The sequence below is a fragment of the Zonotrichia albicollis genome, chromosome Z, assembly GCF_047830755.1.
Source record: "Zonotrichia albicollis isolate bZonAlb1 chromosome Z, bZonAlb1.hap1, whole genome shotgun sequence".
NCBI classification, from domain to species: domain Eukaryota; kingdom Metazoa; phylum Chordata; class Aves; order Passeriformes; family Passerellidae; genus Zonotrichia; species Zonotrichia albicollis.
Window position 1 is genome coordinate 86,462,959 of NC_133860.1, and position 13,082 is coordinate 86,476,040.

At 39.4% G+C, this 13,082-nt stretch overlaps 1 protein-coding gene across 4 annotated transcripts in view; it reads left to right on the forward strand.

Annotated features, from left to right (window-relative positions):
- Nucleotides 1–13,082, forward strand: part of SSBP2 (single stranded DNA binding protein 2) — a 136,159-nt gene that overhangs the window by 23,161 nt on the left and 99,916 nt on the right. For all 4 annotated transcript variants that reach the window (XM_074533091.1, XM_074533094.1, XM_074533093.1 and 1 more), the window contains exons 2-4: nt 7,077–7,149; nt 11,203–11,264; nt 12,887–12,971. In XM_074533091.1, the coding sequence (XP_074389192.1) occupies nt 7,077–7,149; nt 11,203–11,264; nt 12,887–12,971 (220 nt within the window). The remainder of the gene's footprint in view (nt 1–7,076; nt 7,150–11,202; nt 11,265–12,886; nt 12,972–13,082) is intronic.

Sequence of the window (13,082 nt, forward strand, 5' to 3'; positions counted from 1 at the left end):
TTGCATGGAGCTCACCAGTATTTTTAATCTGTAAACCTTTGGCTCCATTAAGACATCTTCACTATCTTTTTCCTTTTGGTCACAAGCTCAGAGTTTTAAGTCCTTTGCTATGCCTGGAGTGGCACGGGTGGTGCTTGGAGTTGTTGTGCAGTGGCTGTGTTGAGTATTGGCTCAGTCAGGTATATTAATTGGGCTGCAGTGTTGGGGCACATCAGCTCACTGAAGTGTACATTTTAGAACCTTAAATTGTCTGGCTGTGAAGATCCCATCCGGATTTTTTTTTTCCTTAATTTTTTTACCATTTTTTTTCTTCCCCTCATTTTTATTCTGCCCCCCCCCCCCCCTTTTAACCTAATTTATTTATAATTTATAAAATTATAAATAAAAAAAATTATAAATAAAATAAATTTATAATATATTTATAATATATTTATAATTTTACTTTTCAGTGCCAACTTCTGACATCCTAAAACCTGTCTATGCCCTGTTGAAATCTCCTATTTGCCTGTCTACCTGCTGCAGAAATTGCATTTTGGCAACGTGACATTGACTTATGTCCTGCATTTCTTGTCCTGCCTGTCTCTGAAGTTATCCATGAAGTTAATTTAGTAACTCAGTCCAGTTTGGATTACAGTACTCTAGTAATACATACTTAAGAAAATAAAGAATTTTCTATTTTCCTCTGTAAACCACGTGTAAGGCAACCCTTTTTTGAGCTGAGTAAGTCATGTACAGAAATGCATTTATAACTATTAAGAGTAGAACTACCAGTCTGAATTGGGCCCCACACATGGTAGAACTGGAGTCTTTTGCATGCTTATGCCCTTTAAATTTTGATTTAGAATAAGTGCACAGCTGGAGACTGTGTGACAAATGTTTTGCCTCTTTTCCCTGTTTCATAAAAAAACCACCTCTGTGTCAGTTCTTCTACCAAACATCAGCTGTCAGTGCAGAATCAAATACTTCCCATCCATTTTCTTTTGTATCTGGTTTCTTCCTTTCAAACATTAGTCAGTGGTAACAGTTTGGAGAGCTAGCATTCGAATTTTCTAGACTGTTATCAAACATTTGATAGTAGAAATTCAGTTCTGCAAGCCTTTATTATTGCTGAGGTTTTTTAAAGTATGGGGATTTCTGATGTGTGGATAAACTCTTTGTGCACCTGATTCTCAAGTACCTTCCTCTCATTGCTGGGATTCTTTGTTTGGAAAGTATTCTTACTATAAAAAGATTGTGGGAGGATATAGAAAACCACTATGGCTTTTTTATGCATTTCAAAAGGAAGGTGTTTCTGGTAACTTCCAGTTCAGAGTCTAAGAAAATTATCTGTAAAGTTGTAAAATACACATATTTGAGTATTGAACTCAAAGCCATGGGTGGTGGTTTGTTCCCAGGAACAGCAGCACAGCTCCCTGTTTGGGGGGGAAACTTGAATGTTGTTACTTGATGCAAATGTTGAATGTTGAAGCTTGATGCAAATACTTGAATCTTGTTAATATTGCTACATGATTTTACTTTCTTCATTGCGGTTGTAGTCTTTTCTTGGATCACTGATGAATTTTTGGATGCAGCCAGAGTAACCTCATACTATTTCCTATTTGCCTTCCATTGATACTTGCATCAGTTTTTAAAATTTAGCCTGACGCACCTCATGCTTGTCTTGCACTTCTTTTCTCCAGGCTATGTGTTTTTCTGAAGAAAGCCTCTCCACCAGTACCCTGAATTTCTTTGACTTTAGAGGTCTGATAGCTTCACTCTTATCATTTCAGAATGATAACCTCTCCAGAAGAAAATTTTACTGCTTCATAATAAGTCATACAAATTACTTTCCACCATTACTTTTTAGGTCGATACTCAGGGAATTTCATCTTGTGTGTCACCATCCCATATGATTCCCCTAAAATTCATGAGGCGACTCGTTACTGTCTCTTCAGGGCGTCCTACCAAGCTCTCAGTGCAGAGTTTGCATTTTACAGTCTGAGCACATAACTGGAGCATGCAGTGAGTAGGGGGAATGGCACAGTCTGCATTTAACATCTGCATCTGGGTGTTACCAGGATCTGCTGTAAAAGAGGAATAAACTCTTTTGGCCAACATCAGTGATGACACTTAGGAGGGAGACCAGCAGTCCAACCCTAAATATCCTGGGGGTCTTTGGACAGGGTATTAAATGTACATTCTCTGAGAAAGGCTGGGAAGGCTACCAGCAAAACCATGTCCTTGTAGGAGCCAGATGCTCAGAAACACTGATTTCTTTGTATGAATGAAAATCAAATTAGGTGCTGCTTGCTCAGTGAGGCTGGTGGGCACTGCATGTCCAGGCAGTGCTGATCCAGCTCATCCTTGGGGAGCTGCTCTGTGCATTCCTGCTCCCTCCTCCTCCTCCTCAGCCTTCTCCAGGGGATGCTGTAGGCTGCTGTTTTCTGCTCAGAGCAAGCAGCTGCTTCAGGAACAGCTGTAATGTTTTAAGATGTCATATATCAATGAGTAATTCTGTGATTTTAAGGCTTTAAAGTTTGCATTTTGGGGAGGACTGTGTCTCTGCTTTGCTCTCTGATTGTGATTCTCTCCATGCCAGCTCTGTGCTGCTGCCTTTGCTTACTGCCAGGTCATGGCATTAAACTCATTAAATACAGGAAATTTTATACCAGGGACAAAATACCATGTAAAAACCCATTACTATCCCATTGAAAGCAGCAGGGAAGACCAAGGTTACCACCTTTACTATCAGGAAGAGGTGGAACCTCAAGTATTTTTATTAAAGTCTCAGCTTACACTTTAAAATGTATTTTGTCAGGTAGCTATTTTTTAACTGCCATTTGGAATATTTTATAATTATGGTAAGTTGTGTAGTTTATATGGGTTAAGCCAAAGAAACTACTTAGAGACTTTAAAAATCAATATGTTTTCATGAAATGAATTACCCTAACCATGGACCAGGAAGCCAGTGAAACTACTGGAAATCTTGAGGAATATATATGCCAAACATAGGTGAAAAAATGACAGTTTTAAAATTTGAAATTCTGGAGGTCATCAGGAAAACTTGCCTTTTGATAAAGTATTTGGAAATTGATGGAAATTGTCCCAGTCAGGTTGGAGCCTTCAGAAGAGTGTTTTGATTCTTCAGTAGTCTGGATGTGTAGTAATTTCTACGAGCTGAGAACTGAGACAAAATACAAATATGAAATTGAGCCAGAGTCAGATAAAAGCAGTGTGGGGAAGGCTGCAGTGTGACAGCACAAACCAAGGCATCCTTAGCTGATGAAAATATGTAAAGCCATGCAATTAAGTGCTTGTGGGGGAGAGTGCAGACACTACCACGGCACACATCTCTGATCTTTCCCAAAAGATCAGCGCACACCAAATATCTATTCCGTGTTTACTTACACACTGGTGCTCAACTTAACGTGTGGTTGGAAATGGCTGTGCCAGTGTTTGAAGTCTGCAGGAGCTCAAGTAGCAAAAGTGTGTGAAATGAGGACATACATACCCAAAAAAAAGTGAGCTGCAGGTGTGTGGGTGAACTGAAAAACCCTGCTGGTGTTTATTGTGCTGTCAGAGCAGTAACCAACGGGAGGGTGGCCTCACTTCAGGAGGCCAGGTTTTGGGACATCCTAAATCTCAGGTGAGATGAGTAGAAAAAGATTCTATCTATCTGTCTATCTGTCTGTCTGTCTGTCTATCTGTCTATCTATCTGTCTATCTGTCTATCATACATCCATCCATCCATCCATCCATCCATACATACATACACATATAAGTAAAAATAAATACATATGTACATACACATATATCTATATCACAAATATATTAAAAATACATGCTTAGGAACAAATTATATTACCATATAAATATGCTAAAAACAGGGAGAGAGAAGGAGCAAAAAATTACGGTCAGTATGACCAAATAGGGCAGAAAGTGTGGTTTGGCATATTAAATAAACTTCCTTAGAAGAATTGATTACCAGTGTTTGTTGAAATTTGGTAAAACCAGCTTGCCTTCAGGAGCCTTGGAGCAGGTTTTAAAGTACTGAATTAGTGGAGTCAAGAAAATTTGTTCAGAAAAACCCCACTTCAAATACATGCTAAGATTCAGTGCTACTTGCTCTTGTTTTAGAGAATGGGATTTGTAATTTGAATGTGAGATGAGTGAGGATTTGAAATGAAATATGAATTTGAACTGAAGTCTAGAAACATTCTTGAAAACAACAGAAAAGCTACTTCTCTGAGCAGAGTAGTAATTTGGGAATGCATGAGGTCTTCTGAAACATGGAGAGTAACATTTAAGATCTCTTCTATGAAGTTGCTTTTCATTCTTGCTCAGCTGCTTCACTCAGACTTACAATTATGTATGGATATTGATTTTCTAGTTCTTTAATTACTGTTTTGAACCCACCAAAAGTTAAATGGTTGATGTGCCATATGCTAAACTCTCCATACAAGGAAGAGTTTTCAAAAAATTACGTCTTAACAATCTAAAAATGCTATAAATATATCTTGGTGATGCTCAGATCTGGAACATTCCCATTATAGATACTTTATTTTTTTACATCCAGCATCAGATGTTAGCAGCATAAAGGCTCTTGGTGACGGAGGAAGTGGTGGGAACACTTGTGTGATGTGCAGTCTTAGTCTTTTGCTTTGGAATTGGGTGAGTTCTCCATGTTTCCATCAATGGAAACAGCGCTGCAAGGCTTGAGTTGTAAGTTCTCATTAAGCTAATTGCATCTCCCCATCTTTAAAATGTAGGAATGCAATTTCCACGGCACAGTTAGAGGAATTACTGTTTATTTCCTGGTAGTATTCTGATAAATGCTTGACTTGAACCACTTAAATGGTTCTTTTCTGTGGAATCCAGTAGCTGCTTGTGGGATGTAGGAATGCCTTGTCCAATTAGAGCAGGAACTTCAGGCAAAGTGCACCAGGTTAGCAACATGAGTCAGACAGTAACCTTTTTTGTTTGTTAATGGAGTGAATGCATCATCAGGGTACAGATGAATGTGTGCTCTAATTGTCTTGGCAGGGAGGGGGGAGCTCTGGCCTGTGTCATGTCTTTAACAGAAATTACTGCAGCATTGTCATAAATTGATTGGAAATATTTTTTCCTCACATTACTCATGGGATGTCAACAAGTATGCAAATGTGAAAATTCGACATATGTCTGCTTGCTGCTTCTGCACGGTTTCTCACACCAGTTTAATGAGTAAAAACTGTCTTTTTTTAAAACGTCACTTCAAACTCAAGTCTTTTGGTGTTGAAGACCACCTCACTAATACTTCCTTAGTCTTGTGACAGGATGTGAAATAGTTCATTAATTTGTTCATTGCACACACTTGAACTGTAGCTTGGTTTTTGTCTTTGCTGTTCCTCGCCTGTCCTTAGAGTTTGTAATTTTGGTATTCCTCCTTGTTACACAATGTTGCACCTTTTCGGGCGTCTCTCTGTCTTTCCCCAGCGTATCAATTTCCCATTGATCCTTCCTTGTAACACAGGGAAACCTCTTTTGATCTCTGCGGTGAATGCATTTATTTCGGAATGAACCCATAACGTAGTTACATTCTGTAAAGGCTTTCTGAGAGCACAGTGACCAGGGCTGGGGCGGCCATACAGACCTAGCAAGACAAGGGGTTATTCTGTGCTGTGCTCTTTAAAGCATAACTGGGTATTCAGGATGTATGGGCTGTGGCAGAAAAGCGTTTCTTCTCTGTCTCTTACATCTGTCTTAGATTTAGTCTACAACATTTATTGCTTAAAATTTGCATGGCAGTTGAACTGGGAAGAATTAAGTCAACGCTTAAGAAATGCTCTCTCCCCACAGTGCTTAGAGAGTTCAAACTGAAATTAGTCACATGTTTGAATTATATATATTTAATTTGAGAAAAAAGTACACCTTTGCTTTTGAAGTTGGACAGAGAGTAAAGTAATATGTGTATGTATTGCATGCACAAAGTACAAACAACTAGTGAAAACCATTTTTGGGGAAGATCTCTGAAGATTTTAAAATTTCACACTTGATAGGTCATTGCAATAATTACTGCTCCAGCAGAGCCTTGATGACATTGATCACAGAGAACATGGCATTGGGTTTTGAAGAGGAAGACAAGTCCTCTCCCTCTCTTCTTTGTGTAGCTGTCTACAAGTTTTTGAAAATTAATAAGGAGAATTTTTAAAATAAGCATTGCTGTGTATTACTACATGCATTCAAATATATTTAACTTCTTAGAAACAGTGCAGCTAGCAAATATAAAAGACATCCTTCTCCTCCTTCTCCTCCTTCTCCTCCTTCTCCTCCTTTTTCTCCTTCTCCTTCTCCTTCTCCTTCTCCTTCTCCTTCTCCTTCTCCTTCTCCTCCTCCTCCTCCTCCTCCTCCTCCTCCTCCTCCTCCTCCTCCTCCTCCTCCTCCTCCTCCTCCTCCTCCTCCTCCTGGGCAGCCTGGAGGCTTGCAGACAGACAAACAGGAGGCTCTGGGGAGTCAGCTGGAGCTGTGGCAGTCGTTTGTAGCTCTGCTGCCATCAGAGCCCAGGTCTGGATGAATTTCAGGATCTGTTTTCCATTTGCTGCAGAGCTGTGGTTGTTTGGCCATGCCGTGCATCAAGGCTGCCATTGCTTCTCCTGATGCAGCCTGAAGTTTCCATGTTTTTTGGAAAAACCACAGGGCTATTTTTCAAGAGTGCTAACAGCTTGACACATTCCACATGCTAAAAAAGCTGACCTGGAAAAGCAATCAGTGACGCTGTATGAATATATTGTATTTACAGAAAGCATGCTCACTCAGAGCAGCACTGGGTCACTTGTTAGCTCACTGGGCACTTGTCCAAATAGTAAAAATGTTGACATTAAGTAATTTGGGGGCTTAATAATGTTTTAATTAATGACTATTTGAACACCTCTGGTCAGATTGACCTGCATGTCTAGTTGAAAAATTCTGGTAGAGGTAATAGATTTGGCACTTCATTACTTTGTGGTTTGTGGAAGGCAGTGGGGCATATCTCAAACTTGTGATAATCCTTTATTTCTGAAGTAGAGGAGCAAACAAATGCACAATTCTAAATATTGTCCTTTCTGTTTATTTTTCAGATTAGCACTGTACGTATATGAATATCTGCTCCATGTAGGAGCACAGAAATCAGCTCAGACATTTTTATCAGAGGTGAGTTTTTTACATGACTTCAGAGGGCTTGCAAGTGAAATAAATATGATTTGGTCTAGAATAAGAGCAGTGAAAACCTCGGGTATCAGTTTGCTTCAATCTGCTGTTCCTTATCCTCCAGAACACAGTTTGCCATGTCATTTTACATGATCTTTTGTGACTGTTTTTGCTGTGGTTTGTAATCCCCATTCCACACTGGGGAAGATTAATCTATTTTCTCTAATAAGTGGGCATGCTGGAGAACACTTCAGTGGTACTCAGTTTTGATGACCTTTTAACTTACTATTGATATCTCCAATTGTGAATGATGGGCCCTTCTAAATGTATTTTACATCCCACTGTCATACACTATCAGTTCTCCTTCTCTGAAGCACTGCGGATCTCTCTGTGCTCTCACCATGCTTTTAACCACTTCACTTCTTTTCATCTGTTGAATCAATGACGGCCACAACCACTTAGGTGCTGCTTTTTTAAACACTTTCAACTGCTAATGGAATTTTTACCTTTACACAGTAGTTTTGGGATTTTTTAAAGAGTCTTTTCAAAGACTTTGTATGCATCTTGTGAAGGTTGAAGTAAATTGTGTCTCATCAGCATTTTACTTTTGCCCTAGGATAAAAATGTATGCAGAACACGTTGAAGTCTTCTGGGTTTATTATTGTTTTTAATCTTTGACAAGAACATACAAGATAATTACTACAACAACAACACTATCAATAATTGATAATAATGACAATAGCGTAGTAGTAGTAGTAGTAATAGGAATAGCGAGCAGAAGTTGGGAAAAAATAGGCAAGATATTGTCCTAGGAACATTTGCTGCTTTGAGTGATCCTCCTCCAAAAACTAATTAAATTATTATGCTGATGATGACATTTTGGAGATGGAAGAGGGGAAAATGAAAATCCAGAGAGTTGTTTGTGATGTTCACACAACACTGACAAAGCACAGATAAGGAAAAAGGGTAGAATTGTAGTAGGATCGGTTTACATTTATAATAAAGCATGTTTTTGACAATTGTTTTATCTCTGTGGTAAAACACTGGAAAAATAAGAGAAAATAATGTAGAGTATCATCTTGGCTTTTCCAAAACAGCTGTCATTTGTAAATAATGCGTTGCACAAGGTAAATTTTGCTCACTTTGTTTTTATGATGTTTTTGCAAAATGAACAGTTGGCAGAAGCATAGCTGGTATGACATCTGGATTTCCTGAAAACATTAAATACAGTGTCTGGAAGCTCAGCTTTTAGAACTAATTCAGTCTTGAGTTACAGAGAAGTTCTCAGGTCTGAACACTGAAACATAAGGATATATCAAATCTTTAAAAGTAGGACTTGTACTCATCCAGAGGTGGGAAACACAGGTCAGGGACAATTAGTAGTGCCAGAGTGGGTATGAGGTACGAGCTGTGAGTTTGTTTCCCTCACTGATTAGCAGTGCAGGTGGGTAAATGTGCTGCAGTTCTTGTGAATGGTTCTGTGACTGCTGGGCTGGATGCTCTCTCAGTTTGGGTGGGTTTCATTTTTTAGTTAAACAGTTGAGATTAAAGCTGAGTGTTGGGGCTTAAAAGAAGAGTACACGCAGATTGTCCGAGCTGCAGGGCAGCCAGTGGTGTATAAAGGTTATGAGCCCTCTCTCACAGATCTGCCAGGGACTGTGCCTCAGAGGAATGGAACCATATTAAAGGAAATAGAAGTTGGATATCCATGAATCCACTGTGATACTCTGTAATTTAGGCATGGTTGTCCTCAGCATCCCTGTGTTTTTGTCATGCTTTTGTGTCTAGTTTGACTTTTGTATGCTTCTCTTGAAGACTTGATTCTTATCCCACGTATTTTCTATCCTGGAAATCAGATTCCAGCCTTGGATAATGCTATTAGCCTGGCCTGGACCTGGTTGGTGGGCATTTCCCAGTTAATCATTCTCTGGCTTTGAGCTCAATCACACTTGACAATGAAGTTGTTTTTTTGGTGTTTTTTTTTTTTTTTTCCCCCATAAATAATAATTCTTCATAACTCCTGTTGATCAGACAGACTGAATCTGCTATGTTAGACACAAGTACGGATATTTAAAACAATATTTAAAGTACGGATCCTTTAAAAGAGTCCCAAACTTCCACATTCCCTTCAGTCTCCTCCTCCCAGTCAGTTTCTCAAGATGGCATATGTCCCAGGACCCACAAAAGACCTGAACTGGGTAATTTCCTCACCAGGCCCTGCTTTGAAGAAAACAATCACTGCTTAAACATAATGTGGGTGTTCCTCACAGACATAATTTTTACTGCTAAGCGAATGACATTTCTGCTTCAGGAACCCCTTTTTCATTCTGGTTGTACAATGCATCTCTTCATTATGTGATTTTGAACCTTCTCAGAGGTACTGTGTGTTCCTGATTATTAATACAAGTCTTTCCAAGACATTCCCAGGGTGCACGAGGAGCAGCTGTGCCTCAGAGAAGTGTATTTGAAGAGTGTGTAATACCTTTGTAGTGGCTTTGGCTTCCAAATGTTCATCACTTTTTCCTGCCAGCACTTAAGGAACTTTAGGCACTTAAGCACTTCAGGAACTTTGTGAAATATGTTTTTTGTGTATTAGCTACTGTGTGAGGGATGTTGGTTTTCATTCTGCCAGCTTTACCAACTCAAGTGATAGTGACTCAATGTTATCTTTTATAGACAATTTAAAATAGCATAATTATTTTTAAAGAGTTGTGTTCATATAATATGTCAAATTTGCATTAGGTTTGAGGTTTTCTATATGGATTTTCATGTAAGTCCAAGCAACATTTTAGGCATATGAGCTACATATTTTGTATTGACGAAACTTGCGTGGGTTTGAATTTCCTAAGAACTGGATGTAGAAATCAAGTGCAAGTTGAGAATCTTAAGTCTCTTTAAAAAATGCCTGCTTTAGGAAAGACCCTGGCAGTATGAACACTATATCCACCTTTAATAGTATGCTTTTATGTATTTTTACATATTTGTATGTAGATCTCTCACTTTAAATTTCTTTCTTATTAAGGCTGTTTAAGCATTTAATTAAAATAACCTTCTTCTTGTCTGCCATTGCTTCTGTCTATAGAGAAGAACATGGTTTGTGCTGTTAACAATTCCTTTTTAAGAGAGTTGGACAGGAAATTATGCTGTGTGTCATTGTAACTAGAGGAGTTTGCAGTGCACACAATGCAAAGTGTGCACCAAATATCCACCAAGTTCTAACATGAGACATTCTTCTGGACAGTGTTGTGTGGGTTTTGTGATAGCCCAAACTCTTAAATTTTGGAGTTAAGGACAAACTACCGACTGGCATTGAAAAGGTGGGTGTGTGATTATAGTTAGGGTACAACATTTGGAAAGTTTTGCAGAGAAACAGATGCTGTTGCTGCGATTGGTGTTGTCTGATGGGTTCCCTGATCAACCACAAAAGTTTGAATTCAGGAGCTGAGAGTTGTTAAACTGCATTTCCTTTGAAAAGAGCCTCAAGCAGACCCAGTTTCCTTGGTGGGAAGGAAGTCCCAGGCAGCAGAGGTGCTGAGGAGAGCAAGCCAGAGTAGCTGGGTTATGGCAGTGGCACTGCCTCACTTTTGCACATTACCTGTGACTGAAGCACTCCTAGAGGATTGTAAAACACGGCTGGCCCTGGCTGCGGGGGGAAGAGTGCCACCTGCTGAATCCACAGCAGCGCTCCTGTGCAAATCTGTGAAAAGATCTCAGCTTTCAACGGTACTTGATAATCACTTCTTTAATCACGCATTTTGGACCTTAAAGTAGTACACAATATACTCAGAATTTAAAAAAAACCCCAAAGAATAAAATTCTAAACTATGCTCCCCTAGCACAAGAGGAGCTAATTTAAAGGATCAGCTATATTAATAAATATAGAAAAGTAAGTAAATAGGGCATCCAAATTGATGACCATAAAGTGTCTCATAACTGTGGAATCTTCTCTTCCTCATCCTTTTTCTATCTGAATTATGTAGTATTTTTTAGTCACAATGATCAAATGCCAGCATAATGATCACAATGTACACCTCTGTTTTTATCATTTTATTTTAGATAAGATGGGAAAAAAACATCACACTGGGGGAGCCCCCAGGATTCTTGCATTCCTGGTGGTGGTAAGTACCAGTTTTCTTCTCCTCTGATTTTCCTAGAATATATTGATGTCCAGTTCCAGCTGCTGGAGGCAAGAAATTCAGGTGAACACAGTAAAAAAAAAAAAGGAGGATCAGGATTAAGAAGCATTCTCTTGTTAAGGAATAAAATAACAGAAAATTAGATACAGAAAACGAAATAACAGAAAAAGATACTGGATATTGGATACAGAAAAAAAGAAATATTGCACAGAGCTTTGATAAGAAAGGAGGTGGCCTGGCTTTCCTTCTTCACCACCTTCCAGCACATTTTGCAGCTAAGGGGTCATTCTACATATCATAAACAGTTGCATTTGGAAGGAAAACACAGTAAATACAGAGACTGTGTAGATGTGAGCTTGCTCAGTCTGCAGTCCACAGCTGTGTGTGTAGAATTCCCCAGGGGAGAAGAGTGCTCATAGGCAGTGCTGTGTAGCCATGGTATTTATTCATTATTTTAGTCTATCCAAAAGCCTGTGTTTGAAGAAATGCAGAAGTGCAGAAAATATGCCCAGCTGTCAGGAGTACAAAAATTCACAGGTTTGGAAATGGTCCCATTTGAACCCAAGTGATTTGCACAGCTGCATGGGAAGTGGGGTATCCTTCGTAGGCCATTCTTTCACAGCTCTTGCTGTGTGATGGAAGCCTGGCAAGAACGTGTCCCTTTTATCCCTAATGTCTGCATTATCCCTAATTTTGATTGTCTGCAGCAGAGTGCTCAAATTGTCCATAAATCCCTATTATGGTGCTGGATTAAGTTATAGAGGATTAAGTCTAAACCAGTAAAAAACCACAATGAAACTCCAACAAATTTTATAATTCAAATATATTATTAAGTCATTCTAGCATAGACCCAGTTTCATTCCAGAAACTTTGTGGTAGAACTGATTGGTATATAAGTATAGTTGAAGGAGTTTGTGGGGAAGACCAATGGGATTATGTGCCATGATACCCTTCCTTTTATTCTTTATGACCTAAGAAGATGCCTATGCATTTTTTGTGCTTGCCCGGGCATCAGATCCTCAGGGAGCTTTGGTTTAAGCACAGCACTGGACATTTGTCCACAGAAGCTGTGGCTGCCCCATCCCTGGAAGTGCCCAAGGCCAGGCTGGATGGGGCTCAGGGTAACCTGGGATAGTGGAAGTTGTTGGAGACTGGATGGGCTCTAAAATCCTTCTAATCCAAATTGTTCTGTGGCTCCAGGAACCTTGACCATGGAAGGATTCCCAGTTTTCTTTCCTTTCCATATTATTATGAATTCATTCCTTCCCGTGCTTTGTGGAAGTTGTTTGGGCAGTTGCTGGAGGGATAAGATTAAATGCACAGTAATACACGTTGTATTCATATATATTACACCAGATTGTTGGTATGTGGTGCAGTGGTGTTAAAGGAGTACAGCACTGCTTGTCTCAGAGATCAGATGGCAGGGCTTTTTCCTCACAGGTGATTTACAAATCTAAATTCTTCCTTAGAGGGGAGTGTTCTCATTCTTTGGAGAGACCGTGACGTTTCTGTATAGGAGCAGCCATGTGGGGTGTGTGTATGCCATGAAATGCTCATGAGATCGCAGTGACACTCTCACCATCCCTGTAACCTCTCCCTTGCAGCGTGTTCTGGGATCTCTACTGTGCAGCTCCAGAAAGACGAGAAACATGTGAACACTCAAGTGAAGCAAAAGCCTTTCATGACTATGTAAGTTTTGTGTGTCTTTACCATGGCTTCATTAACTGTGCACGTATAAATGTGATAGAGAAGTATTTTGCACTGCAGTGGCTCAAAAACACAGGTGTTGTTTATATGTAA